The sequence below is a fragment of the Fopius arisanus genome, unplaced genomic scaffold, assembly GCF_000806365.1.
Source record: "Fopius arisanus strain USDA-PBARC FA_bdor unplaced genomic scaffold, ASM80636v1 scaffold00005, whole genome shotgun sequence".
NCBI classification, from domain to species: domain Eukaryota; kingdom Metazoa; phylum Arthropoda; class Insecta; order Hymenoptera; family Braconidae; genus Fopius; species Fopius arisanus.
Window position 1 is genome coordinate 1724767 of NW_011887744.1, and position 27553 is coordinate 1752319.

Sequence of the window (27553 nt, forward strand, 5' to 3'; positions counted from 1 at the left end):
ACGTTTGTTACTATATATTGCCGAATAAACACGTGTAGCCATGTTGTGTGGGTAATTCTGGGATCAGAAAAACAACACGATCCATAACTGGGACACGTGCGGAAACAGTAATACCATTCGATCATTAATTTCAATTTTTTTCGTTTTCAATATTGTTGTTTAAGTCTGTCATTTTCGCCCTTCACAGACGATATTTTATTTAATTAATAAAATAGTTCAACAAATTAATATATTCCGAATTTATGTATTTTAGATTATTCTATCAATCCTTCAGAAAGAAATTCCAGTTTTCAAAGTAAAACATGAAAAGTAAACTTCAATTTTTTCCACATCTTTTGATGCTGATAATTCATGTGGATGGAATGGAGAGCATACATTAAAAAACTTGTGGAATTGTTGTATACCCCAACTCTCAATTATTTCTAAAGGATAAACCATCTTATTACTCGGGTAGTTCCCTAACAATTTAGAATAATTACTTTATTCCTCACGTAGTTCCCCAACAAATTCTCATTGTTACTCACGTAGTTCCTCAACAAAATGCAGTATAAGACAGGGCCCGGCAACCTTCAGGTAGTTGGGAGCCAGCCTATTACAAAGGTAGGGATAATCCTCTTGTCCTAATGGGTACCCAATTACCCAACCATTGTGTGCGTAAGTGTCATTAAACTCCCTCATCAGTAAGTCCCAGTGGTGACGATATTTTCGTCAACCACGTAGAATCTAATGAGCCCTAACGAGCCCAGGTTGCCGGGCCCTGGTATAAGAAAGAGTGATTCATCAGGGGACTCATTGATAATCATTAAGCACTTCGATAAATGATACCTTGGGCCTTTCCTCAATCAACTCCAATTTCCCTATTGACGTCACAAACCTAGCCGTTCACATTTAAATAAGGGAACTTCGATATTTTAAGACAGAATTAGTTTAGCAAAGATAACGAGTAGACCAGAACCTCTGTACAATCCAGACGGAATTGCTCGAATCAGAGTACCTCAAGACTCACTAGTTGTTAATTATATATATATTTTCGTGAATAAAAGTATTAGTTAATTTTAAAGTTACTTCAGTGTACTTTTTATTCTACGGAATCCAACAAAATTTGGCGACGAGGAAGGGACTTGGTCTAACTCTTGTGAAAAAACCAGTGCATGCAATTCGATTTTTATCTGAAATTAGCAACTTCAGCACCAGCCGGGAGTTATCCAACAACAACTGTGAGTACTGACACTCAGATATGAATTGTATTCAGAGAATTCTCTGGGATTGGTTTTTCCCCGTTTATTTGAGGATGAATTATCCATGTAACATAATTTTTACCAGTATTATTATCACACTTTACACTTCATATCTTCCGCCTTAGGTAACTTATCTTTGAACAGTTCTATAAAACGTTTCAGGGAACATTTTGGTTCACAATCAGGTATAGGTAGATGAATTCTCTTCGATGAGGGGTTCAAGTAATAGTCAATCTATAATCATAAAATTAGTGAGCATTAATCATTAAACGGGCGACGATTCCGCACCTCAACTTACATTGACATAATATTCATTATTTTCCTTCAGCAATTCAACGAACACAGCGCTAGAATAATCTGGAAAATGTTTTTCATAAACACCGAGAATTTTTAAAATGGCAACGATATTGACCTCGTGAGCACTAAACAACTCCATTTTCAAGCGCGAATTTGAATTTGGATCAGCAGCTGCCACCATATTGTCGATGAACTTCTTCAAAACCATTCCTGAAATAATTAATAACAATCCAGCGTAAAATAGTACATTACGATATAAGTGAAGAAAAAAGTGCTTTTTAACAAAACGAAAATTCTCAAAAAAAGATTTTCCGCTGTGGATTATGTTAATCATTTCGTGATAAGAGAATGCTTACCTCCACTTAAAGCTCTCAATCTCTCATTATAATTTAAAATTTCAAAATCGAGAGCTACACCATCTAATAGAAGACCTTCGGGATAAAACCGACTACTCCAATGAGGAGATGCGAATCCCATATGATCTAACATTGTTAAAGCATGATAAATTTGCACGAAATGTTTCGTAGGAGTAATTGGAACTCCCGTCCATTCGGAGAGCTGTTTTGCAAACGTACTGTATTGCGAAACTTTTTCGACGACTTCGGGAAGTTTTTTCACAGCGTCGTGTTCCTTTTTGAAACTGGAAAATTCAAATTTCAGTGCTGTATTGATCGCAGGAAATAAAAATTCTAGCTTACTTGGGGCATTTGAGAAAATTCAAGACGTAATCGTCATCACGGGGTATGTAATTCGTTACAACAGGCTGCCAGTTCAGCTTACAATTCCACGACTGAGCCGATGAGGGAGGAAATATACCTGCCATCACTAATTGCAAAGACATTTTAGTTCTATCAGCGTCAGAACTCTGTGCAGATATTTCCTCTGGGTGATATAGATCATTCAAGAATTGAGAATAATAATCACGAATGTCGATGCCTAGTTGATAGGCATTTCGCTTCCCTTTCTGGGGAAAATATAAAAATTCACAATGAAAACGAACTTGTATCACAAAATATTTTTAAAAAATCGTATTCAAAACTGAATCTAAAGCACAAATTACGCGTAAATCATGCACATTGATTTTTTTCTTTATGGTAATCGTAATTGAAGAAATTTACATTGGTCAGTTGTCCATAACCATATGGATCAAAACGGTATTTCGCATATTCGCTTGTAGGGAATATTTCGTAGGAATTATTCTGCGGAGTTCGGTCCCCATGTCGGAAAATCTGAAATTGAAAAATCGCGTCAATTATTTTTCTATGATTTTTCATTTACTTAAGACGATTTTCGCGTTTATAATTATTAAAAAATAATTAAAACTTGGGTTTTCACAAAAAATATTTGGTACTCGATTTCGCGATCAATAATGAAAAAATGATTTAATTTGACGGATACCCTAGCGCTCAATTAGAGATGTTTTAAAATTGTATTTTTGGAATTCTCAAATCGTATTTGGTTGAAATCACATAAAAAGTGGGAAAATTAAATTTAAAATTAAAAGAACCAGAAGATGACTGACGATTAATCGCGTAAATACGACGCTTTTCTCCTCAGTGTATATATTAATATTCTACTAGATCATGCTACTCACCACATTTACAAACTTATAATCTATTCCATCAGATTTTATTAGAAGGAGACTTAAAAGTAGACAATTGTAGGTGACTGTGCGCATTATAGTCCCTAAACGTCTTGACAATATCAACGTCTGAAAAAATTCTTTAGACTGCCTCTACTAGTCGATCGGAGCAATCAAGGCAGCGAATTTATTCAATCCATGACGGCATAGAGCCGAATCCTCAACCAATCACATTTATAAATCCATAATTCCAAATGAGAATGGATTCCCCACTACTGTTCAAGTTTTTCTGAAACTAATTGAAGTCACAGTCTTATTACTCGCTGGAGGACTTCAATCGATGCAAACATTTAGAATGGGATATTTGTTCAGATTCTACAAAAACTCTAGATATATCTCTCTGGATCCAGCAGGCTAACTTTAAGTTATAATATTTCACGGAAAATTTCCCTGATTTTGTGCAAACGAGAAAGAATTCTTTGCCATAAGTAATTCAGTAGTTTCGACTGATTGTTAAAAAAATTTAAATAAAGACGTAGAATGTCATATTTTTTCAGAGTTTATAATTACAATTCCGTACAGACACCTGAAAAATAACTGTACCTCTTATTATTCTTTCACGTGAGCTTATTTGTTTGAGCGTTTGAAATGTAAATTGGTACAAGTGCGCAGTGAAGGTGAAGTGATATAAACAAGTGATGCTCTCTATTATAGATCCCGACTATGAATTTTTGAACTTTATTTTGTCATAGATTGCTCTAAATTTGTCCTCGATTTTTCGTTGTACATATTGAAAGAAACTCATGTTCGCCGTGATAGCTCGATTCGTAGTCAAGAAAACCTTGAATATGTGTTCTCTTCTCTTGTAAAAGATCTTTGTTTTTTTTTCAATAAATATTGTGATTTCCCGGATTTTTTCATCATTATAAATCTTCCAATTGATTCATATACGTACATTTTCATCGAAAAAAGACCTTGAAAAGTTATTTACCTTCACGGAATTAATTACCTGGTATCAGAGGTCCTAATGTAAATTTCTGCGAATCAATAATGAAAAAAAATAATTGCACATGCGAGGCAGGAGTGGTCGCCCAGTCTGAAAAATGTGGAGTGCTATTTTTCACGTTCACGTTTTTAAAAATTTTCCTTCTCAATACTTTGAAACTTCTAGAGTCCTTAAATAATGACGAAGTCCCAGAACATATATTCTTTCATGTCGATCCTGTCGTAAGTTTTCCAGAAAATGTAAAAAAAAACTTTTTAGCTTCATCAGGACACAAATTAAGTGCCAATTTCAGGAAAGTGCAAAGCTTGTCATTCTTTTATACTCTCCGCTGCTATTTAAGGTAGTGATCCCGTGGAAATTTCCGATATCTCTAACCCTGGCATTCCATGACACCTGATAACTCCCCAGAATTGATACTTGAGACCTTATCATAATCATCCAAATGAAAGTCTTCACTCCAGTCGTTGTACAAATACAGATACGTGCCAAATTATTTAATTCGCATTTCAATGTTACAAGCTTTAAAAACAGATAATACTCACGATTATATAAAACGAATTATTACACCATTGATGCAGTCACTGGATCTTCTGCAAATCGAAACGAATTCGTTGAGATGAATTCCCTGGCCATCGTGATCTGCATTTTATCTTCGATTTCTCTGGTCCATTCTGATGAAAAAACAGGGAGAAAATTCAAGTTGGTCAAGGAGAAGGAAATAATCGGCATGACAAATATCTACGGAAAACTTCTGAATGAATTAATTCAACCGAAGCAAGCGAGTCAAAACGAAATTCTGGACCAGATAAAAATGATCCACTCAGATATGCAACAGTTAGAAGGATTATTGCACATTCAATACAACGACATGATGGGCACGTTGAACTCATTGCCATTACTGACTGACGTGCAAACTCTACAGGACCGATTCCATCGGCTCTCGAGTTATATTAATTATCAGTATTATAAATTCATATCACGGATTGATTCACAAGAAAAGGATTCCATTGAAAACGTCACTCTGCTGGAGTTTGCTAAGGAATCGACTGGCCAGGCAGATCATCATTTGCCGAATTACCTGCGGGAGTTCATTGAATTGATTATACCAAGCAACAGAGAACGCGGATTTCTGAATTTGTACTCGAAATACATTCTTGACCAGGTAAATCAATATAAAAAAAATTCTCTGTGCTCTTCCAGTTTTCGAGATATCGGCACTTTCAGGACTTTAGTTGGAATGATTTTTTTTAATTGTATCAAGTGAGAGGAAAACTCTCCCCTTGCATGTCAACTGGAAGAGTCATCTCAACAGTAATTCCAAATTTGAAAATAATATTCAATAATAATGAATCCATCAATGCAGTCAATAATATTTATAATAATTTTCAGCTTTTACTTGAATTTATATTTGATTCTGATTTAACAGGAGCGAAAACATGAATGGTGTAACAACAAACAATCATTGAATGATATAATTTATAAATCATATCGATATACCATGGAAACTGTAATGAAAGGGCATCTAGTGATCTTGCAATCATATGCTATTCGCAGTGCATTCGATCAAGGTAGATAGTAATATGAGAGAAGCAACAATTCAGTGGAAATAATTGAATAATTCTTGTAGGAAATTTCACCTCAGAGATGCGATTCACAAAAGAAGAGTATGAGAAGGCTGCCCATAGCATCACCGAGAATTTAAACAACCTAGCTAGTCAAGGATCTACTAAACTCCGTAGATGTGATCCTTCTGTCCACAAAAGAGGTGATGACTCCATCAGGGAAGAATTTCAGTGAATACAGTGGATTATTGATTCTATTTGATATTTTTTCCTCAGGAGAAACGTATCTTGAGATGGAAAAGTTATTCCAAGGAATTCTTGTGAGTAAATTGAATACAAATGCAGAACATACTGGCAAGTATGATTGCGATCATTATCAAGATGATGGTGCAGCGTATCACCCTTACGAGAGAATTAAATCCGATGGGGATTGGAAATGCTATGGACTCATGTACAAGTGCTTCGAGTCTTACGCGATAGATATTTGTAAGCCAGTAAGTTTTTTCAAAATTACTATTCACTATTACTGTGGCCGCATGTGTTGTCTATCAAATGTTATCTTTGGTTTCTCCTCGAATTGGATTGAAAAAATAAATCCAATTGTTATAACAAGTGGTTACTGAGATATTGAGAAAATATAATCTATTTCAGACAACGTCCAATCGACGTTTCGATGGATTTACAGCAGATAATCCAAGGGCAGGTTTCTTCCACCCCTGGGAACCGCATCCCGATAATATGGGAAATCTAACCAATTGCAGGGAAAATAAATTTTGGACTTATTTGGACTGGAATAATCCGAATTATTGGGGAATTTACGATCTTGGACCATGTAGATGCATTTGCGATGACATCGAGCATCCAAAAACTCTGCGGAAATTTAGCACAGAAATTGTTTCGACTGATTATAAAGATAACATGTATGATCAAATTACTTGAACAGATTGGTCTCAATTCTCACGACATAATTGCATTGACAGGGTCATGACAGGTGTGCGGCTGGTCAATATTGATAATATCATTCATATCGATATTCAACAAGGCAAACTGAGCTCCTTTGGATTCATTGATCCATCAACGATACACTGGAAGTCTCGAGATGAAGTCCTCAAGGAATATAATAACAGTCTCACTGAACCTATCACTTTATCGTATCGCAGGAGAGGAATTACTCTTGATGCATTGCATGCTGAAGTAAACCAGGTTCTCCTTGGTAGGAATTTTTCATTCCAACAAATCAGTACAAAATCGGTTGAAACCGATTTATCAATTTTTATATATTATCAATTTTTCCTCTGGCAGGTGCTAAATTTCAATTAGATTCCGATGGAAATGTCGTCTTATCAGGAATGGCTGCCAATTTCGAATTTGCCACTGGTGACATCGATTTAAATCATGTGAACGAGATTTCCTACAACTCGACTAGGTACAAGTAGTTATCAATCATTACAGCAAGTTTTATGGAAGTGTGAATTTAAGTTACGGAATTTTTACTCTTCAGGATTGAGATAGAACTTGATAAACCTCATGAGCCTACACTATCCTTCAAGAATGCACCGGAAAAGGAAGACCATGGGCTGATTAAGTTTCAAACATCCGATTGGATGAAAGATGCAGCTCAGACAACTGTTCCTTACTTGGATATACAAGAAGTTATTACAGATCCACCTACTATTCTGAAAGGAATCGGTCTTCGTTACAGGGGTGCCCCAGGATTTGGTGGTTTTATCGGTTTCGAATTGTATTCCCATGATTATGTAGATTTGATCAATTATGATGTCACACTCAACTCATAATTAAAGGGATTCTCAATTATAATAGTTATAAGGTTAATATCAACAGCAGCAAGAATATAATTTTTCTTTTTATGACGAGTTCAAATTTAATTTACGTAATTGGCGCATCAGCGATCGCAATCCTCTTTATCGACTGCAATTTTTGGAGAGGTTATGGTTTAAGATTTGAAGATCTTCATTGCTCTCTGTTATTTCTTCAGAAATTTAAAATCTGGAGCATAAGTATTGATAATTAGTGTTTGTTATAAAGTTTTATTCAAGAAGGTATAGCATGTCACTTGTCAGGAGAGGCCAGGTATGCAGACAATGCATATTTACTCAGAGAAAATTCATTCATTAAATTCATTAAATTTTCAACGTTGTCGCATGTTCACATTTTGCGGCTAGTCCTGTATACATTCAATTGTATCTGAAATAAAAACTGTGAGACGATTGTGGCCTGTCAAACAATATATATTTAATAACAAAGAAGTCAAAAAGTCACAGTCTAAATTCATCCTTACACATCCTAATTTTTTTAATACCTCGCAATCTGGGATACCAAAACATTCATAAAGTTAATTAATTGACACGTGTCTGCGAATAAAATGAAAAATGTAACTGTGAAATAAATTTTTGTTGAGAGCAGCATTGGGCGACATTCGCCCAAATCTGGCACATATACGATGCAAAATGGCAAGACCCGTACAAAAGTGCTGTCCTGATAGAGAAATACCTCAAGGGTCTCTACAAACCAATTTACCATCCCTTAAATCAATGTGGAGATCACGTAGTGGTGATAAACAGTAAAGACATCGCCTTACGAGGGGACGATTGGACTAAAAGGGTTTACTTCCACCACAATACCTACCACGGTGGTGCCACATGGACCCTCGCCTGGGAGCTCCACCAGAAGAACAAAACAATGATCATGGAGAAGGCTGTCTACTCTGCGATGAGAGGCAATCTACAGAGACGACACACAATGCAGCGTTTGCACATCTATCCAGACGATAATGTTCCTGAGGATATCATGCAGAACGTCAGCAGTCAAATAAAACAGCTGAGACCTCAGCCTGTCAGACTCGATCATATTTCACCGGAAGAGATTGACAATTTCCCCCGCCTCATGAAATACCCCTCAAATTACATTCTTCGATAGAGAAACTATAAATTCACTGTATTCTGCTTTTATTTCTATCTATAATAAAGAATAGACTCGAGTTGACATTTGACTTTTTACAATGATCACCAAGAACACGAAATATATTGACACTTCCATGAAGTCTATCTCATGGATTCACACACACGTTACACGTGAGAAAAAAATTTGTTGCATTTTTATCAAGGATTTTTAAAATTACTTCGTGTAATCACTCCTGCAATTTGTCTAGTTTTATTCATTGACAATGACTGCAGTCTGTATTTTAATGTTCGCTTCTCGCTTCGTGAATGTTGAACAGTATTGTTATTTATGAAAGTTATTTGTAGAAGGTAGTTTTGGTAAGAGCTACTGGGTGTCCGTTGATAATTGTTTGAGGTCCTGTGTAGTAGCGCCAGAGGAGACTGCTACCACGTTTCGATTGATTTATCGAGGATAAATGCCTCCAGCAGTCCAGCCAGTTCCCATAAATGGGCATTCGTGGGGGAACTCCAGCTGGCAATCTGTCAATGATAATACAGCTCGAGTTGATTGGACTTTTCAATAATTTATAATCATATGCGAAAAAAAAATCAATTAAATTTTCCAAGAGATTAAATTCTCATTATTCCTTCTAGTTTTCCATGATAAACGAAATTCACGATTTGGTGTATAGACTTGCGCTAGAAATTTTCCCAGAGTTTTTTTACACTCACCCACAATCGTTAACAGCCATACAATGGTAAACAACCAAGAACGGATAGGTGACAGTCGTTGCGAGGAACTTGAAAATATCGTAAACACAATAATTCATCGTACAAATATAATCATACAAGACGAAAATCGAGTTACCGTCATAGTAGCTGTAGTGCAGTCCCTCAGATCCTTATCCTTTATCAAATATTTGTTGACGAAGTACGTTGAGGCACTGACAAGTACCAGTGTGGTTACATTAGCAATTAATCTCGGTACCAATCCTGCGTAATAACCCAATAGGCCATTCTCATGGTAAACTTCTCTAATTGATCCAAATATTCCACTGCAATTGAACAGAAATCTCTGTAAATCTTTACTCCGTGGATTTCGTGAGTTAGTTGATGCATTACTTGTATTTGTTTTCACCCCCAACGAATTGGGCCATTGTCCTCAGGGTGATGACATCCAATGGGTGACTTGCAACTATTCCTATTATTCTACAAGCTATACCTTTAGCTAGTTCCCTCAGATAGATCTCTCGCCTGCATCAATAGTTGTCAATTTACAACATGGTATACACATAAATTAATCATAAACTCAATTTTCGTACAAGTCATTTGAAATGAAAATAAAATATTGAAAGCTCATTTTCGTTTGATAGTTTAGTCAATTCTAAAACTTGCTGTTACCTTTTATCATCCGGTAAATCATCAATATCCTCGTCTTTCCTCGCCTGAGTCTCTGGGAAATACTTGATGAAATATTTTGACTCCATAGCCTTTCCGATTGCAATAGTATTGACCGCATTGGCACACAGGTTTGGGACCAACCCTCGATAGCATCCAGCAAATCCATCCACACTTTTAATATATCTTACTAAAAGTGAGGTTTAAAAATAAAATTATTCAATAAATCGAATAAAGCCATTCATTGCGACTCACCATACTGAAAAATATTCGGCAGAGCCAGTGCCGGTTTTCCAAAAAGTGTTCTGGTTTCTATAGGTTCACTGGGTTCATGTCCTATCTAGAACAGCGAATCAACAGAGAATAATACGTACTAATATGATAATCCTGGATAAATAATAAATTTACCTGAATTAACACTTTGGCATATTCAAGTGGATGTGAAATGGTATTAACCAACATCCGAATAGCAACAGTAGACCACATTGCCACCTCCTTATCCCGACCCATTGTCGACAGAGACATATTCACAATTTATCTACAAACTTCTCTTTTATTACTCGGTCCTCTTTTTTATTGATGCCACACACTTGACTGGATTTTTTTTGTAAGGTTCAAAGATTGTACAAAAACACCAATCACTATCATACCTCCACTCTTGATGGAGTCGTAACTACTGTCCACCACACTTACGTCCTCTCACGTCAGATGAAGACAGCCGGTATGATTCAAGGGTAATTCCAAAGAAGATTGCTACTGAGGCAGTTACAGAATCGGATGACGGGCAGACACCCCCATTGCGTGTGGCGCCCTCGCTCTCTTGGGGTGCATGAAAAACCGAGAACTGAGTTTCTACTTTAGCCAATCCTCTTTGAGTGATTTCTATCTGTCAAGAAAGAGCTCTCCCACAACTCTCTGCAAAACTAAAAAAAAATCATTCAAAAATCTTCAATTCACGCCCCAAGCCCGACTGATTTCACTCCTGAAAATGAGATTTCATTCATTCATTCATTCATATCAGAATGGCTTCAAGTGCCAAATATCCGGCTATATCGAATTTCCCCAATAAAACAACTCCCAGCAATTACTAGAACGAAATCGAACTTGACCTGAATAAAACAACCGAATGAACCCTCGGAATGTCGATCACAAATGATGAATTAATAAAAAATAGAAACAAATAATGAATCCTTGGGTTCAGTTTTCATCGAGTCCATTCGTAATCACGACAATTCGAAAAGCGTCTGTGTTGCCTCCCAAGGGATTGGTCCATCGCCGGTGCAAGGACCAATGGCACTTCTTTATTCCCTCCACACTTCAGTTCTCCCTCAACACAAACGGATAAAGTATCCTGCAAGCCCCTGTATTAATAGTGGTGGGTCCCTGTCGATTGAATTACCATTAAAAAAAAAACGTCAAGTTTATCGTGTCGCCTTGAGTGACTTGGAGTTGCTCCTGTGAAGTGTCAACATCATCCGAAAAGACTTGCGGAAAAATTACTCCCTTGAAACATTCCAATTGTCATAAATAAATTGATTCTCCTGTGAAGGGGTGAACGAGTGAAGTACACCAGCGAGACAGTTGGAGAGGCATATTAAGCCGTAAGGGGTTTTATATAAAAAACAGAAAAAAGGGCTCTAGAGTAATACACATATAACGGACTGCCTCTGGCGACAAAATCCAGAGGGAGAGGGAAAGAAAGGCACAGTTGCTGTAATGGCCGCCGTGTCATGAAATGAAGGTACCCAGCCAGTGTTGCGGTCCCATAATGGAGGATAACTCCAGTTCAGTATCGCAAAATCACAACGGGCCATTGTCGTCCGGTGCTAATGTATCAATTGGCAACGATAAACATCAGAACAGTGATAATGCCAGTGGCAATGGTGCCAAAGACCAAAAACCACAGTACTCGATGCCTGGTATTCTTCACTTTATTCAACACGAGTGGGCCCGCTTTGAGCTTGACAGATCACAGTGGGAACTCGACAGAGCTGAATTTCAGGTATTTTATCTTAATTGAATCAGTCAATTGTGTCTTCATTGTGAAAATAAGAAATTAATCTGGGGCTTTCGTTTTGGAAACTATGGGAGTTCTTAGTAGTGACACTGACGATGAGAATTTTTGACGTTAGACAATTGATACTGGGAATTGTCTACCGGGTGTCAATTTTTTATCACTCACCATCCAGCTTGTGCAGGATAGTCTATTTATTTATTCGATCATTGAAATCGGTGGAGTTTGGTGATTATTTTTACTGTTCTGGTGTAGGCCATTTAATTGAGTTATTGCTGTTGTGTTGATTTCAATGTGAAATTCTAGTGTGCAAGATACTCGTGAATCTGAAAAAAAAAATTGCTGAGTTGATAAGATCTGTGTACACTAGAGTGAAACTGATCCTTTCAACGTGGTATTATTACCACATTGTTGAGATGTATCATTAGAACAGTATAGATCTGTTAATAGGAGAGATTAGATAGGAACTGTATTATTTATTTATATGTTGAATTTTCTAAGGCGTAATGAAGGATCAGTGAGATTTCTAATGGATATCAGCAGAGCGTCACGATAATTGTTTTTTTTTTCTCTCTGAATTATTATAGGCTAGAATAGCTTTCCTCCAGGGGGAAAGAAAGGCTCAGGAAAATTTAAAGAATGATCTAGTGAGACGAATAAAAATGCTCGAGTACGCTCTAAAGCAGGAGAGGTAAGATATTCATAGAGCTATCGGTGTTCGGTGCGTCTGGTTTTGTAAATAATACATTTTTTTTTGATAGGGCAAAGTATCATATACTGAAGTATGGGACAGATTTGGTAATACAGGATGATGGGAAACCACCACTTTATGAGGAGTCGAACACTGGAGATAATTCGGAGGGCGGTGGTGGAGATGGGGAAGCTCCTTTCTCATCTGTCAGTAATATCACGTGGAGCCAGGGGCGGCGATTATTAAGAGAGTAAGATCGTGGTTTAGGAATTATTATGAAATTTACTTGTCAGTGCTGTTGTGAGCCATTGGATTTTTTTATCATCGAGGTGGCAAATGTCAAATGAGTCAACGTTGAAGAAAGCCCCATGCGAATAACTGACATTTCTTGTAATCTCTTGGTCATTAAATAATGACATTTTTACACGTTCTTGAATATTAGACTACTATCATTATCTTGGTGATGATGTTTTCTCAGCATTTTATCGTATGATGATCGATGAAAATGTTTTACCCAGCACTGACGGGTCTTCAGAGAAAGCCATGAACCATGACATTAATGTTTTAATTGTGTTACTAGCTATTTGCAAGAAATTGGATACACCGACACAATAATTGATGTGAGATCAAACAGAGTGAGATCATTACTTGGATTAAACAACAATACAGACTCTGATGATATGAATACGCCGGCATTGAATGGTAACGGACCAACGAAAAAGCGTTATTATATGTCCAGGGATGGAGGGAGTGGATCGACGCGGAAAGCAAAAAAGGTGTATCTTCGTTGTACAATGAGTGTACTGGTTCAGCGTCTCGATTCCAATCATTGACTTGGACTGAATCACTGATGGCAGTTGAAAACATTGAAATGCCCTTAGTCAACGACTTTTTCTCTGTGATTTTTTTCTCTGTTGCAAATGGTTCACGAAAGTCAATAACTGGATGCAATGAGTCGTAAACTGGTACGCCTGTTTTGGCGATATTTACTTTTTTCATTTCTGTTTCCACCTTTCTCTTTTTTTTCTTTCTTATTTACTGCGAATACGGTATTTTATTCAATGAACTTTATCTTTGCATCCCTAATAGTTTCACATTTCTAAGGAAGTAGGTATAGTATGAAGAGTTACGAGACAAAATGTCAGTGTCAATTTTTATTTAATGTATATTTGTGCTGCCCGAACAGAATAAGTTCAATAATCAGTGGAAACTCGTTTAGTGTTTTAATTTGAACATGAACCCAGTGACAGAACCTGGCGCAGTGTCATAATTTATTTCGATTTAATCGTTTCATTACCACCACAAGGCTTCGAACACCTAGACTATTCAATGCACTCTATTCTTTCAATATTTTTTAATTGTGAAATGCCTAGTTTCACTTTCTTACGGTTACACCAATCTCTCTAGGCGGCTTCCCTCACCGAGGCAATGATCCTTGACACCGAGGCGTCTGTCATGGCAAATTTTGAATTTCTGGCTCACACCGATATCGACATGGAGGAGGAAGAGGGCGAAGTGGAGGACGAATCGTACGATACCGATGCTGAGCCAAAACAAAATAAGGTATTTATCAGACTTGAAAAAAGGAAAATGTGTAAATTTTACATCAAATATATTGTTTAAAGTTTTTCTGTGAAAATTATCGTATTAGAACTCTTATCTTATTGAAAATAAAATTCAGTTAAAAATTGAATTCCCAACAAAATCTCTTAACATTCTTTTGAAGTGGAATAGTTCTCCCTCATCCAATAATTACTTGAAATTCTTCTGAAAACACTCCTCAGTCCTGTCAAACTTTAGGAAAACTTTGTTGATACTACAATGAAATTCTCAGGCATCCATAATGCTGGGGGAGGATGTTGACGCTGAGGCAGAGGAAGTTTTGAACGAACTAAATCTTATTACGGAAACTGAAGACTCACACATTAATCATCCCCACGATATTCCCAAATATACTGGTGAGACGATGTCGTTGAAATTCCTTGAGGGACAACCACTATAATATTTTTTTTTTCCAACAGACACAATGCGTGTGGAACGAGACCCTCAGCGCCCAGGGGAGGAGAGCGATTCAGCTTTAGGACTGGGGGAATTAGCCCAATTAACTGTTAACAATGATGCTGATGTCACATACGATGTAAATACTAATTATTTTTCAACTATAATCCACTCAAATCGCATCTGTTGTGAGTGGAGCAGAAGGAAAAACTCTTGTATTGAAAATATTTGACTTTGTTTGATCGAGAGTTCATTTCTGCGTTTAACAATTATAATAATTATTTAAAAGCCTCCAGTAATCACCCATTGGGCGATACTCAAGTCAAATAAAAAGGAAATTGAAATGGTAATTAAATGTCTGCAGATGGCGGCAACAAAAGAAACGTATAGAAAGACATGGAATGCGAAGTACACCCTGCGCTCTCACTTCGACTGCGTGAGAGCCCTTGTCTTCCATCCAAAGGACCCAGTCCTCATAACAGCGTCGGACGACCACACACTGAAGCTTTGGAATCTGCAGAAGACAGTGCCAGCGAAAAAATCAGCGTCTCTGGACGTCGAGCCCCTTTACACCTTCAGATCCCACACAGGGCCAGTTTTATGTTTAGGGATGTGCAGCACTGGTAGTCGCTGTTACTCAGGTGGTCTCGACGGGATGATACACTGCTGGTCGGTGCCAGCTGGTAATATCGATCCATATGATTCATATGAGCCTGGTGTACTCAGCCAATCGCTGACTGGTCATACTGATGCTGTCTGGGGACTCAGCATGTTCCATCCAAGATCACAGTTGTTGTCGGCCAGTGCCGATGGAACTGTCAAGCTCTGGAATCCACCTAACAAAGTACCATTGCTCAACACGTACTCTTCTGAACAAGGTAAAATCTTGTTTTTTTTTTATCCTCCAAGAATATAATAACATCAAACATTATAACACCAAAAATTCTTCCTCAGAAAACTTTTGAAAGAGGATTTGCAAAAGGTCGAAAGAACCCTTTGCCGTTGGTTATTAGGCACGTGAAATGAATTCATAAAAAAAGTAATTTGAAATTGTTATGTGCATTGCAGATGGAACTCCCACCTCGGTGGACTTCGTCAGAGACGAGTCTCATAAAATAGTTGTCGCTTACGACGGAGCTTGCGTGGTATTCGACGCAGAGACTGGCTCAGTGGTAGCAAGACTTGAGGGTAGTGGTACCCGAGGTGTTAACCGTGTCGTTGCCCATCCCATCCAACCCCTGATAATATCAGCGCACGAGGATCGTCACATAAGATTTTATGACCATCGTTCAGCGACATTGGCTCACGCTATGGTAGCACACCTGGATGCTGTAACTAGTCTTGCTGTTGATCCTCATGGTCTTTATCTGCTCTCAGGCAGTAAGTGTTCAGGCTGATTATATTTTATTATCCCATTAACTGCATCCCAGTGTTCAAATGCTCATCAATCGCAACTTTGTCGTTGCTCTACTCAAATCGTGTATGATTTTCATTCTATCTGCACCACTAATCGCCATTTTATTCCTCTTATCAATGATCAAGGTCACGACTGCAGCATAAGATTATGGAATATGGACAACAAGACTTGCGTTCAAGAAATAACAGCACACCGCAAGAAATTCGACGAGAGTATTCTCGATGTTGCGTTCCATCCCTCGTTACCGTTCATCGCCAGTGCTGGGGCTGACGCACTTGCCAAGGTATTCGTGTGAGTGATACATCGGGAAATTAATAGAACGATGCTAAAGCAACATCATTAATTCAACGGAATTATTAAAATTTTCAAGCTGTCGTATATGAGACTTTTAATAGGAACACGGATCATTTGAAGCGGTTTTTGTACTCATGTTCATTCTTTTTTTTTCATCTTTTTTTTAGATAGTTTTACTTGTATGTACTATACACTTCCAGGAACCTTCTCCTTTGAATGATTTTATTCAATCCATTTCCCCTCATCTCCTCATTTATCGATAGTTGAGAAGATGCGGAATAGATGAAAAGTAATAAAAAGAAGAAATGTGGAAGAAACGTAATTGTATTTAAGTATGGTCAGACAAAGCAGCATATTCAAATACTCATATTATTATAGTGAGGCGAGTGAAAAAGGCAGGTAAATGAATTTTAATGAAACATTATGAGGATTTAAAGAGGATTATCTTGTAATATTGCAGAACGAAGATAAATCGAATGAATTTTCATTCAAGTGCAAATGCTATTTGTTGATATAATCGTCACTAAGTAGACGTATTAATCTGTCGGCAGAGTGAAACGGCTGATCGACATTGTAGTATATTACTTATTATAGTGATGAGAAACCCGCCCCTTTCATTGATTAGATCGTCATAAAAATCGTAAAGTGGTATACAACAGGAATAAGATTGAGGAAAAGAAAACTAAAAATATTACGAAGACGTCAACACTCCTGAGGAGCATTGAGGAATCCAGGGGAGCACACTGCCGCGGTAGCATAATATCTATCCTTATGTTAATTATTTATTACCGAGTATCACAGTTACTGTTGCACAGCTACTGGGGATTAAATTAACAATCATGAGGAATTTCAAGATCTACCCTCAATTGTGCAAAATCACAGCTGACCTGAACAATTGTCCCAATAAAATCGAATCACGAATGATGAAAAAGGAAACAAAATATATAAACGCTATTAGTCTCCCATTACACCATTTTTGTGCTGCCTCGCACATTATACCGAGGTCCAGCGTTATGGTAATTACAATGATTAATTGATAATAATAAAGCGTAAGGTAATTATTAAAGAAAAAATGAAAAAAAAAATATGACAAAAAAACATTACTTAGAATAATAATTAATAACAATAAATTATAACTGTGTGTTTCACTGTAATATATTGTATTTAAAAATAGAAGAAAACTGTGTAACTTACTCATAACGCATATGTTTTTGTTTCTTTTTTTTTAATGAGCTCTCTCTCTCCTGCTCATTCACTAGCCATTTTTCATCATCGAATAAATTGGATTAGACACACGAATTGCATGAGCTTTCTGCTTTATCATAATCTGCACAATAAATTATACATTGTATACGTTGTTGAAATACATGGAGCTGTTAATTTTTTTTTTAACCGAGAGCTTCTTTCTTCGTTTGAAAATTGAAGGAAAGGAATAATAAGAATAAATATGTTTGCATTTTCTTTTAGTTTGGAGTGATAGAAATGAATTAATGTAATGTCGATGAAATGTAATAATATTTATTCAGAGGTACATTCCATTGACAAGATAATCTGCATCGTGAGCAAAGGGTCCATGTCCCCGTCGTCCACGTTTTCTCACAGCCTTCAGTCTGCACCCAATCAGTGTTGCCATTATCGCTGTAACTGTTAAACCAAGTGCTAGTGATATAACTGCACCCCTCGGTCTCAGTACTTCACTGTCTTTATGATTGTTCTGTTTTAAATGCTCGGCCACAAAATGATGCACTCTCGTTTCCTCTGTATGATGCTCTTCTTGTGTTGAGTGTGAAACAGTTTCTTTTATTGGCTCAGGGTCTTTCTTCACAGCCGGTTGATTCTCAACAGTCACTTCGGCTTTCTTGGGAAGCGAAGTGAACAGGCTCTTCTGAGTCTTCAACTCCTTCTTTATGCTGGGATTTGACTTTGTCGGGATATCTAATTTTGGAAGTGGCTGGAAAAGAAAATTTCGTATTCAGAATTTTGGATTCCCTGGGGACACAGAGTAATTGAGAGTCATTTACTGGAGGAGTGGGAGGAGGTACTGGCGAACTTTTCACCTGCTCCTGGGGAACTGGGTGCAGCTCTAATTTTTGCATCGGTGGTGATGGCGTTGGCACTATTGGAAATTTTGGTTCGATGGGAACCAATTGGGGAGGTATTTGCTGCCAGCCTGCGTGATTCTGGACTTGATAGTAGGACTCGTATGGCCGCTCAGCTTCCACGTATCCAGCTCTATTTAAAATCAAACACGAGTAACTTCAACCCAATCTTCTTTAAACTCTTCGGTCCACTTCAAACTCACCCTTCAACATTTTCTGGAAGCATTCCTGGTCGTTTGTGATTGAATATATGTGGTTGTTCTGAGAATAACAGAAATAGAACAAATCAAATAATTTAATTGAAATGAACGCTTCAGATCCGGAAATGAGAATTAATCGTTGATTGACGAACCGATCCGTTCGCATCATGCACTAATTAATCAAGAACTACAAACGAATAATTAATGCCTGGCGAAATTAATGAACTAATCCATAATATAAAATAACAATGAAACACCTGAGACTTACGTTCACGATCGTAATGCGGGATATCTGCCTTGCTATGAATATTACTCATCTGATAATTATCCTTAGTCTGATCATATATCTGTCTGTACTCCCATCCACCGATGTATCCCTGTCCACCATAATTTCCCTTGGGCATAACTCCTGTTTGAGGAGGATAAGGGGGTCCCGGTTGTTGAGGCATCATCTGGTGGGCCAACTGCCAGGGCTTGGGCCCAACCTCAGGACCTTCATAAAAAGCCTGCAAATTTTTTCTATGCTGAACACCTTCTGGATACTTGAGCTCTGGAGGTGGTGGTAACATCGGTGGAATAACGGGAGGTGGAGGTGTGGGTTTCTCTGGTGGACAGCCCAACTCTGCAGCCTCATCCGAACCGTCTGTGCACTGGGGTATGCCATCGCAGACGTTATAGATTGCAATGCAATCACCAGAGGTTCGGCATTCGTATTGGTTTCTACTGCAGCCGGTCTTAGCTGGAGTTGTCAGGACAACTGGCTTTGGAATTTCTGTGGTAACCACTGGCGCATCTGTGTAGATGTATTCTGCTGGTGCTTGTGGAACTACTACCTTCCGGAGAGACTTTAATTCATGCTCCTGCTGGGATCTCCCGGATTGCTCCACGTACGGGGGATTTCTGTAGCTCAAATTTGTGAGTACTGCACTCGTGTAATTCAAGTGACTCGTGAATTTACATTTGAAGTCTTGGGGTGGGCCACAGTGGAATAAGTAACAGCTGCCTCTCTTCTAAACATCATAACTATTTATTATCTCATTGCACATCCGATATTTTGACTTTTATCGTCAAATTTTTGGGATATAAAATGAAGAAAATTCACGGAAATCATTGATAAGAGAACTAATCACTTGGAAATTGCCAGTGTAATTTTTTATCGTGATTAAATAATTGGAGTTTGAGAAAAAACATGTAGCATGAATATTCCTTGGGAATTAACATACCGCTCTTACTTGTTTAATTATTAAATGTTTTCTTTCTCACCTTTTCCTCGAAGATAAATACGTCACAATCGTTGGTTTGACAGCAGAGTCTCAAGCAATTTTGCCTATCATCAACTTCGTCCTCCATGATATACTTGGCACCGAGGGCCAGGGAATCCTGTGTTCTAATTATTTTATCCCTGTGCACATCGAAACTCTCGATGCACCTTTGTAAACCACCCGGTGGCAATTGGTCATTTTGCTTGAATATATTTTCACTATTTACACAATTGAATATTATTATGAACTCGGTAATAACGCGTAGTACGTTGGGAAACATTGCTCTGTACAAGTTTTTGAGTTACATTGAATCATGGCGTAATGCGCATGTGTACAGTAGCACAGAAGATCAATAATCATCCGGAGATGCATTATTCTTTCGAAATATCGGTGTCACGGCACCCCCAAATGATTAAAATTATTAAAAATAAGGGTGAAGTTACATATACAGATGATCATTTGTTTCAAATTTTTTATAAACCAATTAGTGGATCCTTCCACTTGATAGAAAAAAGAATATCGAATTTTTGAAAGAACTGAAAATAAAACCTACCGCGATACTCTCCAGTATCGATAAATATTTTCCTTCGCTCACCTTTTATTACCGTCATTATTGTCATCAGTTGACATGTACACAATTTCTCACAGGTAATAATATAATCTCATACAAAACACGTGTACTGTAGGCTGAAACCCCTCGGGCTCCTCTAAATTTCACCTTTTCAGGAAGAATTACGTATCACCACACAACACGTCATTAAAATTGATAATAAAGAATAAAAAAACACTCATTAAAATTGAGCAATTCCGCATAATTTATTCTCGCTACGTCGAACATGACAAACATGATCTTCTCAATGATGAACAACTAACATTTTATTGTCAAAACTTACACGTTAATGTGAAACAATAATATCTAACATAAAACCGGATAGATTTCATATTTATGAAATAATCGCAGTTTGGCATTATAGATCGATGAGGTGATGTAGTTCAATACTGCGCTTCATCTCATTCCAAGATGAAGGTACTGACTTGATTCACAACTCCATCAATAACTCAGTAATTCACTGATGATAGTTAAGATGAATTATATATACATAAATTATGTTTATTTACTGCTTGCGATCACACAGTGAGTGATGGCAGTGGAGAAAATCGCAGGATCGTCTTTACCCAAAATTTTTTCATTTCCAAATAATTGTCTTGCATTCGATCTAATACCACATTCTTTTATTCAAATAAATTATGATACGTTTGTTAACTCTAACCAACTGCCTCGCTGATCCTATCAGATCTTTCTCATATCACCGTAATGGAATGTTTATTCCTAAATTAACATTTTCAGAGAAACGCCGATGTTATTCATCAGCACGCAATCATGCAATTATCTGCTTTAATAATTCTGCTTTCCTTGCACTTTTGCATTACGCAATTCTCGTGAACTTGGAGTTCGTGGAATTGCAGAGGTAGAACATGAAAGGCCGGCCAAGAGAGCTTTTGTCAATGAAGCTATTGCACACATCACACTCGGAATTTTCTCAAAATTCAATTCTCCAGCGCTATCCTATAATTATCCATTAATTCAACGAGTACGTGAGATTATCAATAGATTTGTTTATTCATCTAATTAAGAAAGTTGAGCATGAACTTCATGGTTCAATCGTTCGACATCATCGAACTTTATTTTCATTTCCAATGAAATTATTCGGTATAGGGGAGTGATTTGATTTTTAATCACACGTCAATCATCGGTAGGGCATCTTCAGCGTTGTGATTGAGAAGAATATAAGATTCCTTTACCACCATCACACGATTTTGACCGTTGACGATGAATGTGGAGCCTCGTCTGATGGTTCTCTTTCCGAGCTCGATTGCTTCGTGGGTTGGTATAACATTGTTATAAGATTTAACAAGCACCGTTGTTATAACCACGATGCCGACTAGAATGAGGCCGTAAGTTATGCAGGGCACAGCGGTATCAGCAAATGTCGTTGACAGATAAACCCATCTTCTTATTGAGGGTGTCAATTCGTCAATTCCCTCTTCGAGCCACATTATTGGAAATACTATATCCGGAAAATTGGCAACTGCCTTGATGGCTGGTTGATTCTCAACTTTTAAATTCAATTGAACACGCACCTTGCCTTCTACGGGTACACCAAGTTTCTGAAAATAAAAAATATCCCCCCAATTTCTTAACTCACAGATTTACCGAACCTTCTCATCGCCTTTCCTTCTCAAGGTATACCTTCTTTTATTTATAAATAATTCATAATGCATAATTCATAATATTTTAAAACGATATGATAAATAAGAATATAATCCGGTTTCCTTTCAAATTGATTATTAATTTATTAGTTTATTTACCGGTTGAATTTTGAAGAACGTTTCATGCAACTCTGGCAGTGGCTTGAGGCCCTCGACTGCGTCGAGAAGTTGAGGATCTGCTTTGTAAAAATGTGGGAATGATAAATACACAGGTGCACCTGAAAAAAATCCGATTTTTCATGTGAACGTAAGTTTTCACGAATGCTGATTAGTCGACATGAGAAAGGTAAATAGCTATTGAAAAACCTACTGTATTGACACGGGCTGATGTCTTGGAGGCCCTTCGGCGGGCAGCTCTTGGGGTCATCAGGACAAAAACATTCATTGTCCGGTGTTTTAGCACTTGGTGGGTCGAATACATCATCGGTGGGTGTGTAGAGATCGGCACTTATTCCTGCCTTTTCCACTGGTCCTCTGTACTGCAGCGGAAGGATCCGACAGAGATCTTTGTCGTAGACATGAACTACGTCCTCTCCGGTGCTGTCTCGAGGGGGGAAGAATGATCCTAAACAAATGTAATGACAGCAATGATTGAATGTACATTGAGAAAAAGATCAAGCGATTCATGATTCATGCGATTTTTAAATCGTGCGTATATATATACACAATATTCAATTAATTTTATTAATTCAATTAATGTATTCAATTAATTCTTCAAATTTCAGTTAAACATGTCAATCATATGTATGTCCTATTTTAATTTAATTATTGGAATTGAATTCCTCTATGAATCTTTAATTTTTTTTCAGTTGTCTTTCGCGGTGTCATGAGGAAATGTATTCATTACATAAGGATTCAGAGTTTTATTTACCTTCTGATGCACTGATGGAATTGCACGGTTCCTCAGACCAGAAGGGAAGTCGATCGAGACCATTCAACCGATTTATCAAGCCAAACTCCTTCATGTCAGTGTGTCCAGTGAAGATTGTTGACACTTCGTTAAGAGTTCCATTTCTCTGTATTTACGTTAAGAATTATGATTTCTCCAATTCAATAAATCACGGAGAGAAATGTGGGGGATGTAGTGTACATTGAAAACATTGATAGAATTTTCATATAAAAATTTCATGAGAAATTTCTCTATTTTTTATTAATTTATAAATGACATTCCGATTTGATGACCGATCATTATTTCAACAGTTAATTCAAGGTTGCGCTTCACATCACAATGTTTCGAGTGATCTACTTTCCTGTACCTATTAATGACTGATCGAATGTTTAGTAAATTTATTGCAATCTCACCCCGAGTAAGAGGCCCATTTGACTCATCGGTCTCCGTGCTTTCGGAAAAAATCGGTGTGCTAAAGTCACTAAAGGATCGTCATAACCGAACACCAACTCCTGGGCAGTCACCGGGACAAAAGGCTTCTGATTCATTCCACTTATGAACATGGACAGTCCCATATTGATGACAGAATGTAAACTTCTGCTCTGCGTTGTCAGTGTCTGCGAAAATCCGAGGATCGTCATGAATAATTCATCAGACCGCGATATATTGTTATAAAAATGAATTACTCACCAAAAGTGGTATGTTCGGCACTATGACCCGTAGATCTCCATCCTTGGACAGTTCCGGGACGAAATTTAATATTTTTTTATGCTGATATGAAACTGTTCCATTATTATGGAATACGATGTTCACCTTCTCCATGTCTTCCCTGTAATTAAAACAATTAAACAAATTAGGAGACGCTACGGGAAAATAGAGAACCATTAAAAATTCATCCTTTAATTTCTTTCGATTTCCGCATATCTTGACAAACACAAAATAAAAATTAATAAATAAATAACTACGATGTGATAAATCGATGAATGAAGCATTTCCCTCGAGAACATTTTTTATTGCAAATTTATTACGTATTTGAATAATTAAAGAAACAATTTTTTTTGGAACCATCGACTTGACATTCTATCTGATAATAATTAAATGGTTTTCAACGAGTTTATCATTTTAGTTATCTAGTCATTCTGTGATTTGAGAAAGGCAGTCGACACTCGAAATCATTTCGACAAGACCAATTCAAATAAAAACATATCCATATCACCCATTCCCAAGCATTATCATAAATTCGTAACGAATCTGACAAAATATCAATTACAAAAACGACTACATTGTACCGAGAGATAATATGCTTGCAACAACAAACGACGTGATTGATTAATCAATTTGTTAATGAGGGTTTTGAAAATTTTTTTTGAGATCCCCATTGTAGAACCGCGAGAAGTATCTCACCATGCTCACCTTGAACTTTACAGGTGCATTAAATTACTGCGTGTAATGTCTTATTCAATGAATTTCATAATAATCTAACAATCCTGTTAGTGCTATAATCAAAAAGGTAGTGTCTGTATTCCAGGAGTGATTACAAAGTTGAGTGAATGCTCTAATGCCAGTGAAGATTACGATCGAGAAAGTTGAGTCCGTGGATATCCACTGAGGAAAGACTACCGGATTTTTAGATTAATCTTTCCACATTGGTTGAGCAGAAAATTGATAAATCAGAGTCAGGAATGTAATAAATATAATAAATAAATAAATACCAACGTAAAATACCAGACAGAAAGAATTCTCGTGTCATAATTGTCATTCGAACTCCTCGTTATTTTAATTTATTAGATTTATATTTATTCAACGACCAAATGGAGGACTAAATACTTGTCAGTGGTCAGGTACTTCATGACCTAGAGGAAGGTCAGCTTTCTCACCTGATGCGTTCACCGCACCTGCATAACGGATTTTTCAGGTAATTGATTGTTACGACTTGAAAATTATGCCAAAGTCGTTGAGTAGGATTGTTACTTCCAGGTGTAATATTAAATCCAATTTATGGGTTTTGCTTGTTTGTTATTAGAGAAGTTATTATCCTGGAGAAATAAACGCGTGAAGATGAACACCACCACTTTTGACGGATTTGTCAGGTAATTGCGCATTATGAGGCGCGAATTCAATTGAATCATTTTACGAGGTTTCCATTCTCGTTTTTTTTTTTTAATTACTGGTGCTTCAGGTGTCATCGATGCAATGGGGAATTTTGACATTTTTTATTGGTGTTAGAGGACTGACACCGAAATATTCATCTGTCAGGGACACGTTGCAGGTTGTCAACGAGACAGGAGAAGGTCAGAATATTTCACTCTTCATTTCAAGGATCGTATATTCCCGGAATTAATATTTCGAGGGTCAAACCTTCCTCGAAGCGAATGAGCATAATTACATAATTCTTGGGAGACTGATTCGGCAAGAAATATATCTATAAATCAATTTTTTAGTTGGAATATAAAAAAATTATCCTGGTTAGTAAAAACAGGTGATCAGGTAGAAACGATGAAAAGAAGCCACGGAAATTCCCAGTGGATGCACACGTGTCGGTTGAGTCATCCAAAGATGAAAAAAAATCGCGGGAATCGGAATGGTCTTGATCCCTCAGTTTAAAAATCTCTTCAACGTGTTTTAAGTACCATGAAACTGCATCCATTGTGGACCTCTCACGAAATAAATTCTCACATATCCGTGAAGGTGATTTTTACACTGTCCAACCGATTTTCAACTCCTAAAGCCAACGATTTTTCCGCGAATCGAGAGACAATATCCATATTACGATATTTAACCTTTCATTACATAAATAATAAAGGCCCGAGGACATTTAGAATTCAAATGAGACAAAAAAAAAATCTGAGAAGCCAAAAAATAATATTGAACAAGTGTCCTTGAAAATGAGGTAATATCCAGTTTTTTGCTGAATTTTACGTAAAGACCATTGGGGTCAGTGAAATTAAAATGACAACGACTCTTCGAATACTCTTCAGTATTTCCAAATAGTGAAACAATGAAGCAGCTGAATGGAATTATCTGTGAAGACCGATGAAGTACTTGAGAAAAAGAAAAAAAAAACAAATCAAAGATTTATAGCCAATTATCGACTTGGATTTTGTTCATTAAAATAGAATGGTGTCAAGCACTTTCATTCAAGATGAATCATACCCTTCTGATTGCCCATAACTCCCAAAACAAATAAATAATCAACGAAATTCTTCCAAAATGATTGGGAAATGCGCCATACAGGCGTCCATAAAATTAAATATTGAAATTTAACAACCAACCAACAAATAATCCTCGAGTACAAGTAGCTGTGATACGCTGTATTGAATCATAAGCCGTTATTACGTGTAATCGATGCAATACAACCTACACCTAAAGATGTAAGAGTTCTCGTAATACCTCAGCATTTATGTACAACCTGAAAACGTGAATTCAATACTCGGCTTGTTCATAGTGTACGACTTGCCACGTGCACTTCCGTAGAAAGCGAATTATTAGAATTGCGGATTGAATGAAAGACATACGGTACTATTGTGTCACAATACCTTCATTTCGAATGGTATGCTAACGATTTCAGACAGTTAGGAACAATGACCTACCGTAAAACCTTTGATCGAGAGACATTAATCGATTAAATCATCGATATCACCATCGGTATTTAATTGACTCATTTAATTTTACAGAAATGTAATTTATCGGGAGAAATAGCAGTGGTGAAATTCGAGTGAGTCATGCAGAGAAATGCATGAAATTTATTCATCACTCGTCCGTGACTCTCCCTAATTTACCACTCACGTATCTCCATTTATCAAATAAATAAATAAAAATGATACATTCTCTCACATTTTGTGTCACAATACGTTTATTATGAGTGAAATACGCAAGTCTTCATCGCTCCAAGCCCAATGCTAAATTCATTCACGTAATTATCGCTAATTCATCATTAATTAATCATTACAGCGAATTCAATTACGTATTTTTCTTGAGTAATATGTCCTCAAGAGGAATACGAATAAAATAAATATAAATAAATAAATTCTACGAATAAAAATAAAATTCCATTTTTTAACGAATATTTTTCATCATTTTTAATAATTTTAGTTACATCCGATTAAAAAAAAAAGGGGAATTCCATATCTCATCATCTCTGATTCCACGGTAGATCCATGTGCCGGAAATATAAATAAAAAGTTGTCAAAAAATCTCTCTCTCACGAGGTGAATAAAAACTTTCTTTATTACACGAGTTAGTAAAGTGCGTCACAATTAAACTGCAGAGTGTAATCCGTTGATCTAGCTCACGGAATTAATGAATTCTCTAATTTTCTCATATTTGTCAACAACGAAAAATGGGCATTTCTCGTTTCCGCGTCTGACGACACTCTCCTGGACCCACTTTCTTATAACTTGGTATAGTAATGGACATTACGTCACATAACCAGCAT

At 37.0% G+C, this 27553-nt stretch overlaps 7 protein-coding genes across 9 annotated transcripts in view; 3 read left to right on the top strand and 4 right to left on the bottom strand.

Annotated features, from left to right (window-relative positions):
• The first annotated feature begins 55 nt into the window (after positions 1-55).
• On the top strand, positions 56-7553 carry LOC105273467 (uncharacterized). The gene is made up of 10 exons (XM_011315920.1): positions 56-107; positions 1071-1217; positions 4702-5285; positions 5550-5691; positions 5751-5888; positions 5962-6179; positions 6337-6605; positions 6666-6898; positions 6988-7111; positions 7187-7553. Coding segments are annotated over exons 1-10 (2151 nt in total). The 5' UTR covers positions 56-106; the 3' UTR covers positions 7482-7553.
• LOC105273466 (venom acid phosphatase Acph-1-like) lies at positions 1234-4440 on the bottom strand. 2 transcript variants are annotated; one of them, XM_011315919.1, is made up of 8 exons: positions 4127-4440; positions 3130-3412; positions 2654-2764; positions 2234-2499; positions 1892-2175; positions 1651-1745; positions 1537-1595; positions 1382-1472 (listed from the first exon to the last, which is right to left on the bottom strand). In XM_011315919.1, the coding sequence occupies exons 2-7, from the start codon at positions 3211-3213 to the stop codon at positions 1563-1565; spliced, it is 873 nt and encodes a 290-aa protein (XP_011314221.1). In that variant the 5' UTR covers positions 3214-3412; positions 4127-4440; the 3' UTR covers positions 1382-1472; positions 1537-1562. The 2 variants fall into 2 exon arrangements, with proteins under 2 accessions (XP_011314220.1, XP_011314221.1); XM_011315918.1 differs by having other exon boundaries at positions 1234-1472; positions 1537-1745; positions 4127-4438.
• Positions 7554-7623: 70 nt separating the features above from the next.
• mRpL13 (mitochondrial ribosomal protein L13) lies at positions 7624-8688 on the top strand. The gene is made up of 2 exons (XM_011315922.1): positions 7624-7776; positions 8110-8688. The coding sequence occupies exons 1-2, from the start codon at positions 7753-7755 to the stop codon at positions 8620-8622; spliced, it is 537 nt and encodes a 178-aa protein (XP_011314224.1). The 5' UTR covers positions 7624-7752; the 3' UTR covers positions 8623-8688.
• Positions 8635-10719, bottom strand: LOC105273468 (mitochondrial carrier homolog 2-like). The gene is made up of 7 exons (XM_011315921.1): positions 10392-10719; positions 10239-10323; positions 9987-10173; positions 9708-9839; positions 9454-9640; positions 9318-9385; positions 8635-9125 (listed from the first exon to the last, which is right to left on the bottom strand). The coding sequence occupies exons 1-7, from the start codon at positions 10506-10508 to the stop codon at positions 8942-8944; spliced, it is 960 nt and encodes a 319-aa protein (XP_011314223.1). The 5' UTR covers positions 10509-10719; the 3' UTR covers positions 8635-8941.
• A 572-nt stretch (positions 10720-11291) lies between these two features.
• On the top strand, positions 11292-17590 carry Cka (Connector of kinase to AP-1). The gene is made up of 10 exons (XM_011315923.1): positions 11292-11985; positions 12585-12688; positions 12759-12938; positions 13269-13464; positions 14096-14251; positions 14523-14646; positions 14710-14825; positions 15051-15564; positions 15755-16066; positions 16229-17590. The coding sequence occupies exons 1-10, from the start codon at positions 11719-11721 to the stop codon at positions 16396-16398; spliced, it is 2139 nt and encodes a 712-aa protein (XP_011314225.1). The 5' UTR covers positions 11292-11718; the 3' UTR covers positions 16399-17590.
• Positions 17591-17899: 309 nt separating this feature from the next.
• On the bottom strand, positions 17900-20650 carry LOC105273472 (low-density lipoprotein receptor-related protein 11). 2 transcript variants are annotated; one of them, XM_011315926.1, is made up of 5 exons: positions 19960-20650; positions 18965-19706; positions 18700-18757; positions 18455-18629; positions 17900-18348 (listed from the first exon to the last, which is right to left on the bottom strand). In XM_011315926.1, exons 1-5 carry the CDS (start codon positions 20236-20238, stop codon positions 17920-17922), a joined length of 1683 nt encoding a protein of 560 aa, XP_011314228.1. In that variant the 5' UTR covers positions 20239-20650; the 3' UTR covers positions 17900-17919. The 2 variants fall into 2 exon arrangements, with proteins under 2 accessions (XP_011314228.1, XP_011314226.1); XM_011315924.1 differs by having other exon boundaries at positions 18419-18629.
• A 99-nt stretch (positions 20651-20749) lies between these two features.
• Positions 20750-27553, bottom strand: part of dsb (debris buster) — a 29121-nt gene continuing 22317 nt past the window's right edge. The window contains exons 5-10 of the mRNA XM_011315927.1: positions 23809-23947; positions 23532-23735; positions 23101-23245; positions 22540-22794; positions 22329-22447; positions 20750-22127 (exon numbers count right to left, since the gene is read on the bottom strand). Coding sequence (XP_011314229.1) covers positions 21696-22127; positions 22329-22447; positions 22540-22794; positions 23101-23245; positions 23532-23735; positions 23809-23947 — 1294 coding nt within the window. The 3' untranslated portion in view covers positions 20750-21695. The remainder of the gene's footprint in view (positions 22128-22328; positions 22448-22539; positions 22795-23100; positions 23246-23531; positions 23736-23808; positions 23948-27553) is intronic.

Coding starts and splice junctions, on each gene's coding strand:
- LOC105273467 (XM_011315920.1), top strand. Junction 1,218..4,701: donor GGAGTTATCCAACAACAACT/GTGAGTACTGAC, acceptor CCATTGATGCAG/TCACTGGATCTTCTGCAAAT. Junction 6,180..6,336: donor CGATAGATATTTGTAAGCCA/GTAAGTTTTTTC, acceptor AATCTATTTCAG/ACAACGTCCAATCGACGTTT.
- LOC105273466 (XM_011315918.1), bottom strand. CDS start 3,213: ATGCGCACAGTCACCTACAATTGTCTACTTTTAAGTCTCCTTCTAATA. Junction 2,765..3,129: donor ATTATAAGTTTGTAAATGTG/GTGAGTAGCATG, acceptor TTTCAATTTCAG/ATTTTCCGACATGGGGACCG. Junction 2,176..2,233: donor AATTTTCTCAAATGCCCCAA/GTAAGCTAGAAT, acceptor TGAATTTTCCAG/TTTCAAAAAGGAACACGACG.
- mRpL13 (XM_011315922.1), top strand. CDS start 7,753: ATGTCACTTGTCAGGAGAGGCCAG. Junction 7,777..8,109: donor CACTTGTCAGGAGAGGCCAG/GTATGCAGACAA, acceptor TGTTGAGAGCAG/CATTGGGCGACATTCGCCCA.
- LOC105273468 (XM_011315921.1), bottom strand. CDS start 10,508: ATGTCTCTGTCGACAATGGGTCGGGATAAGGAGGTGGCAATGTGGTCT. Junction 10,324..10,391: donor ATGCCAAAGTGTTAATTCAG/GTAAATTTATTA, acceptor TCGCTGTTCTAG/ATAGGACATGAACCCAGTGA. Junction 10,174..10,238: donor GCCGAATATTTTTCAGTATG/GTGAGTCGCAAT, acceptor CCTCACTTTTAG/TAAGATATATTAAAAGTGTG.
- Cka (XM_011315923.1), top strand. CDS start 11,719: ATGAAGGTACCCAGCCAGTGTTGCGGTCCCATAATGGAGGATAACTCC. Junction 12,939..13,268: donor GGGCGGCGATTATTAAGAGA/GTAAGATCGTGG, acceptor TTGTGTTACTAG/CTATTTGCAAGAAATTGGAT. Junction 14,826..15,050: donor ATGCTGATGTCACATACGAT/GTAAATACTAAT, acceptor AAATGTCTGCAG/ATGGCGGCAACAAAAGAAAC.
- LOC105273472 (XM_011315924.1), bottom strand. CDS start 20,238: ATGTTTCCCAACGTACTACGCGTTATTACCGAGTTCATAATAATATTC. Junction 19,707..19,959: donor TATTTATCTTCGAGGAAAAG/GTGAGAAAGAAA, acceptor TATGATGTTTAG/AAGAGAGGCAGCTGTTACTT. Junction 18,758..18,964: donor CCCGCATTACGATCGTGAAC/GTAAGTCTCAGG, acceptor TGTTATTCTCAG/AACAACCACATATATTCAAT.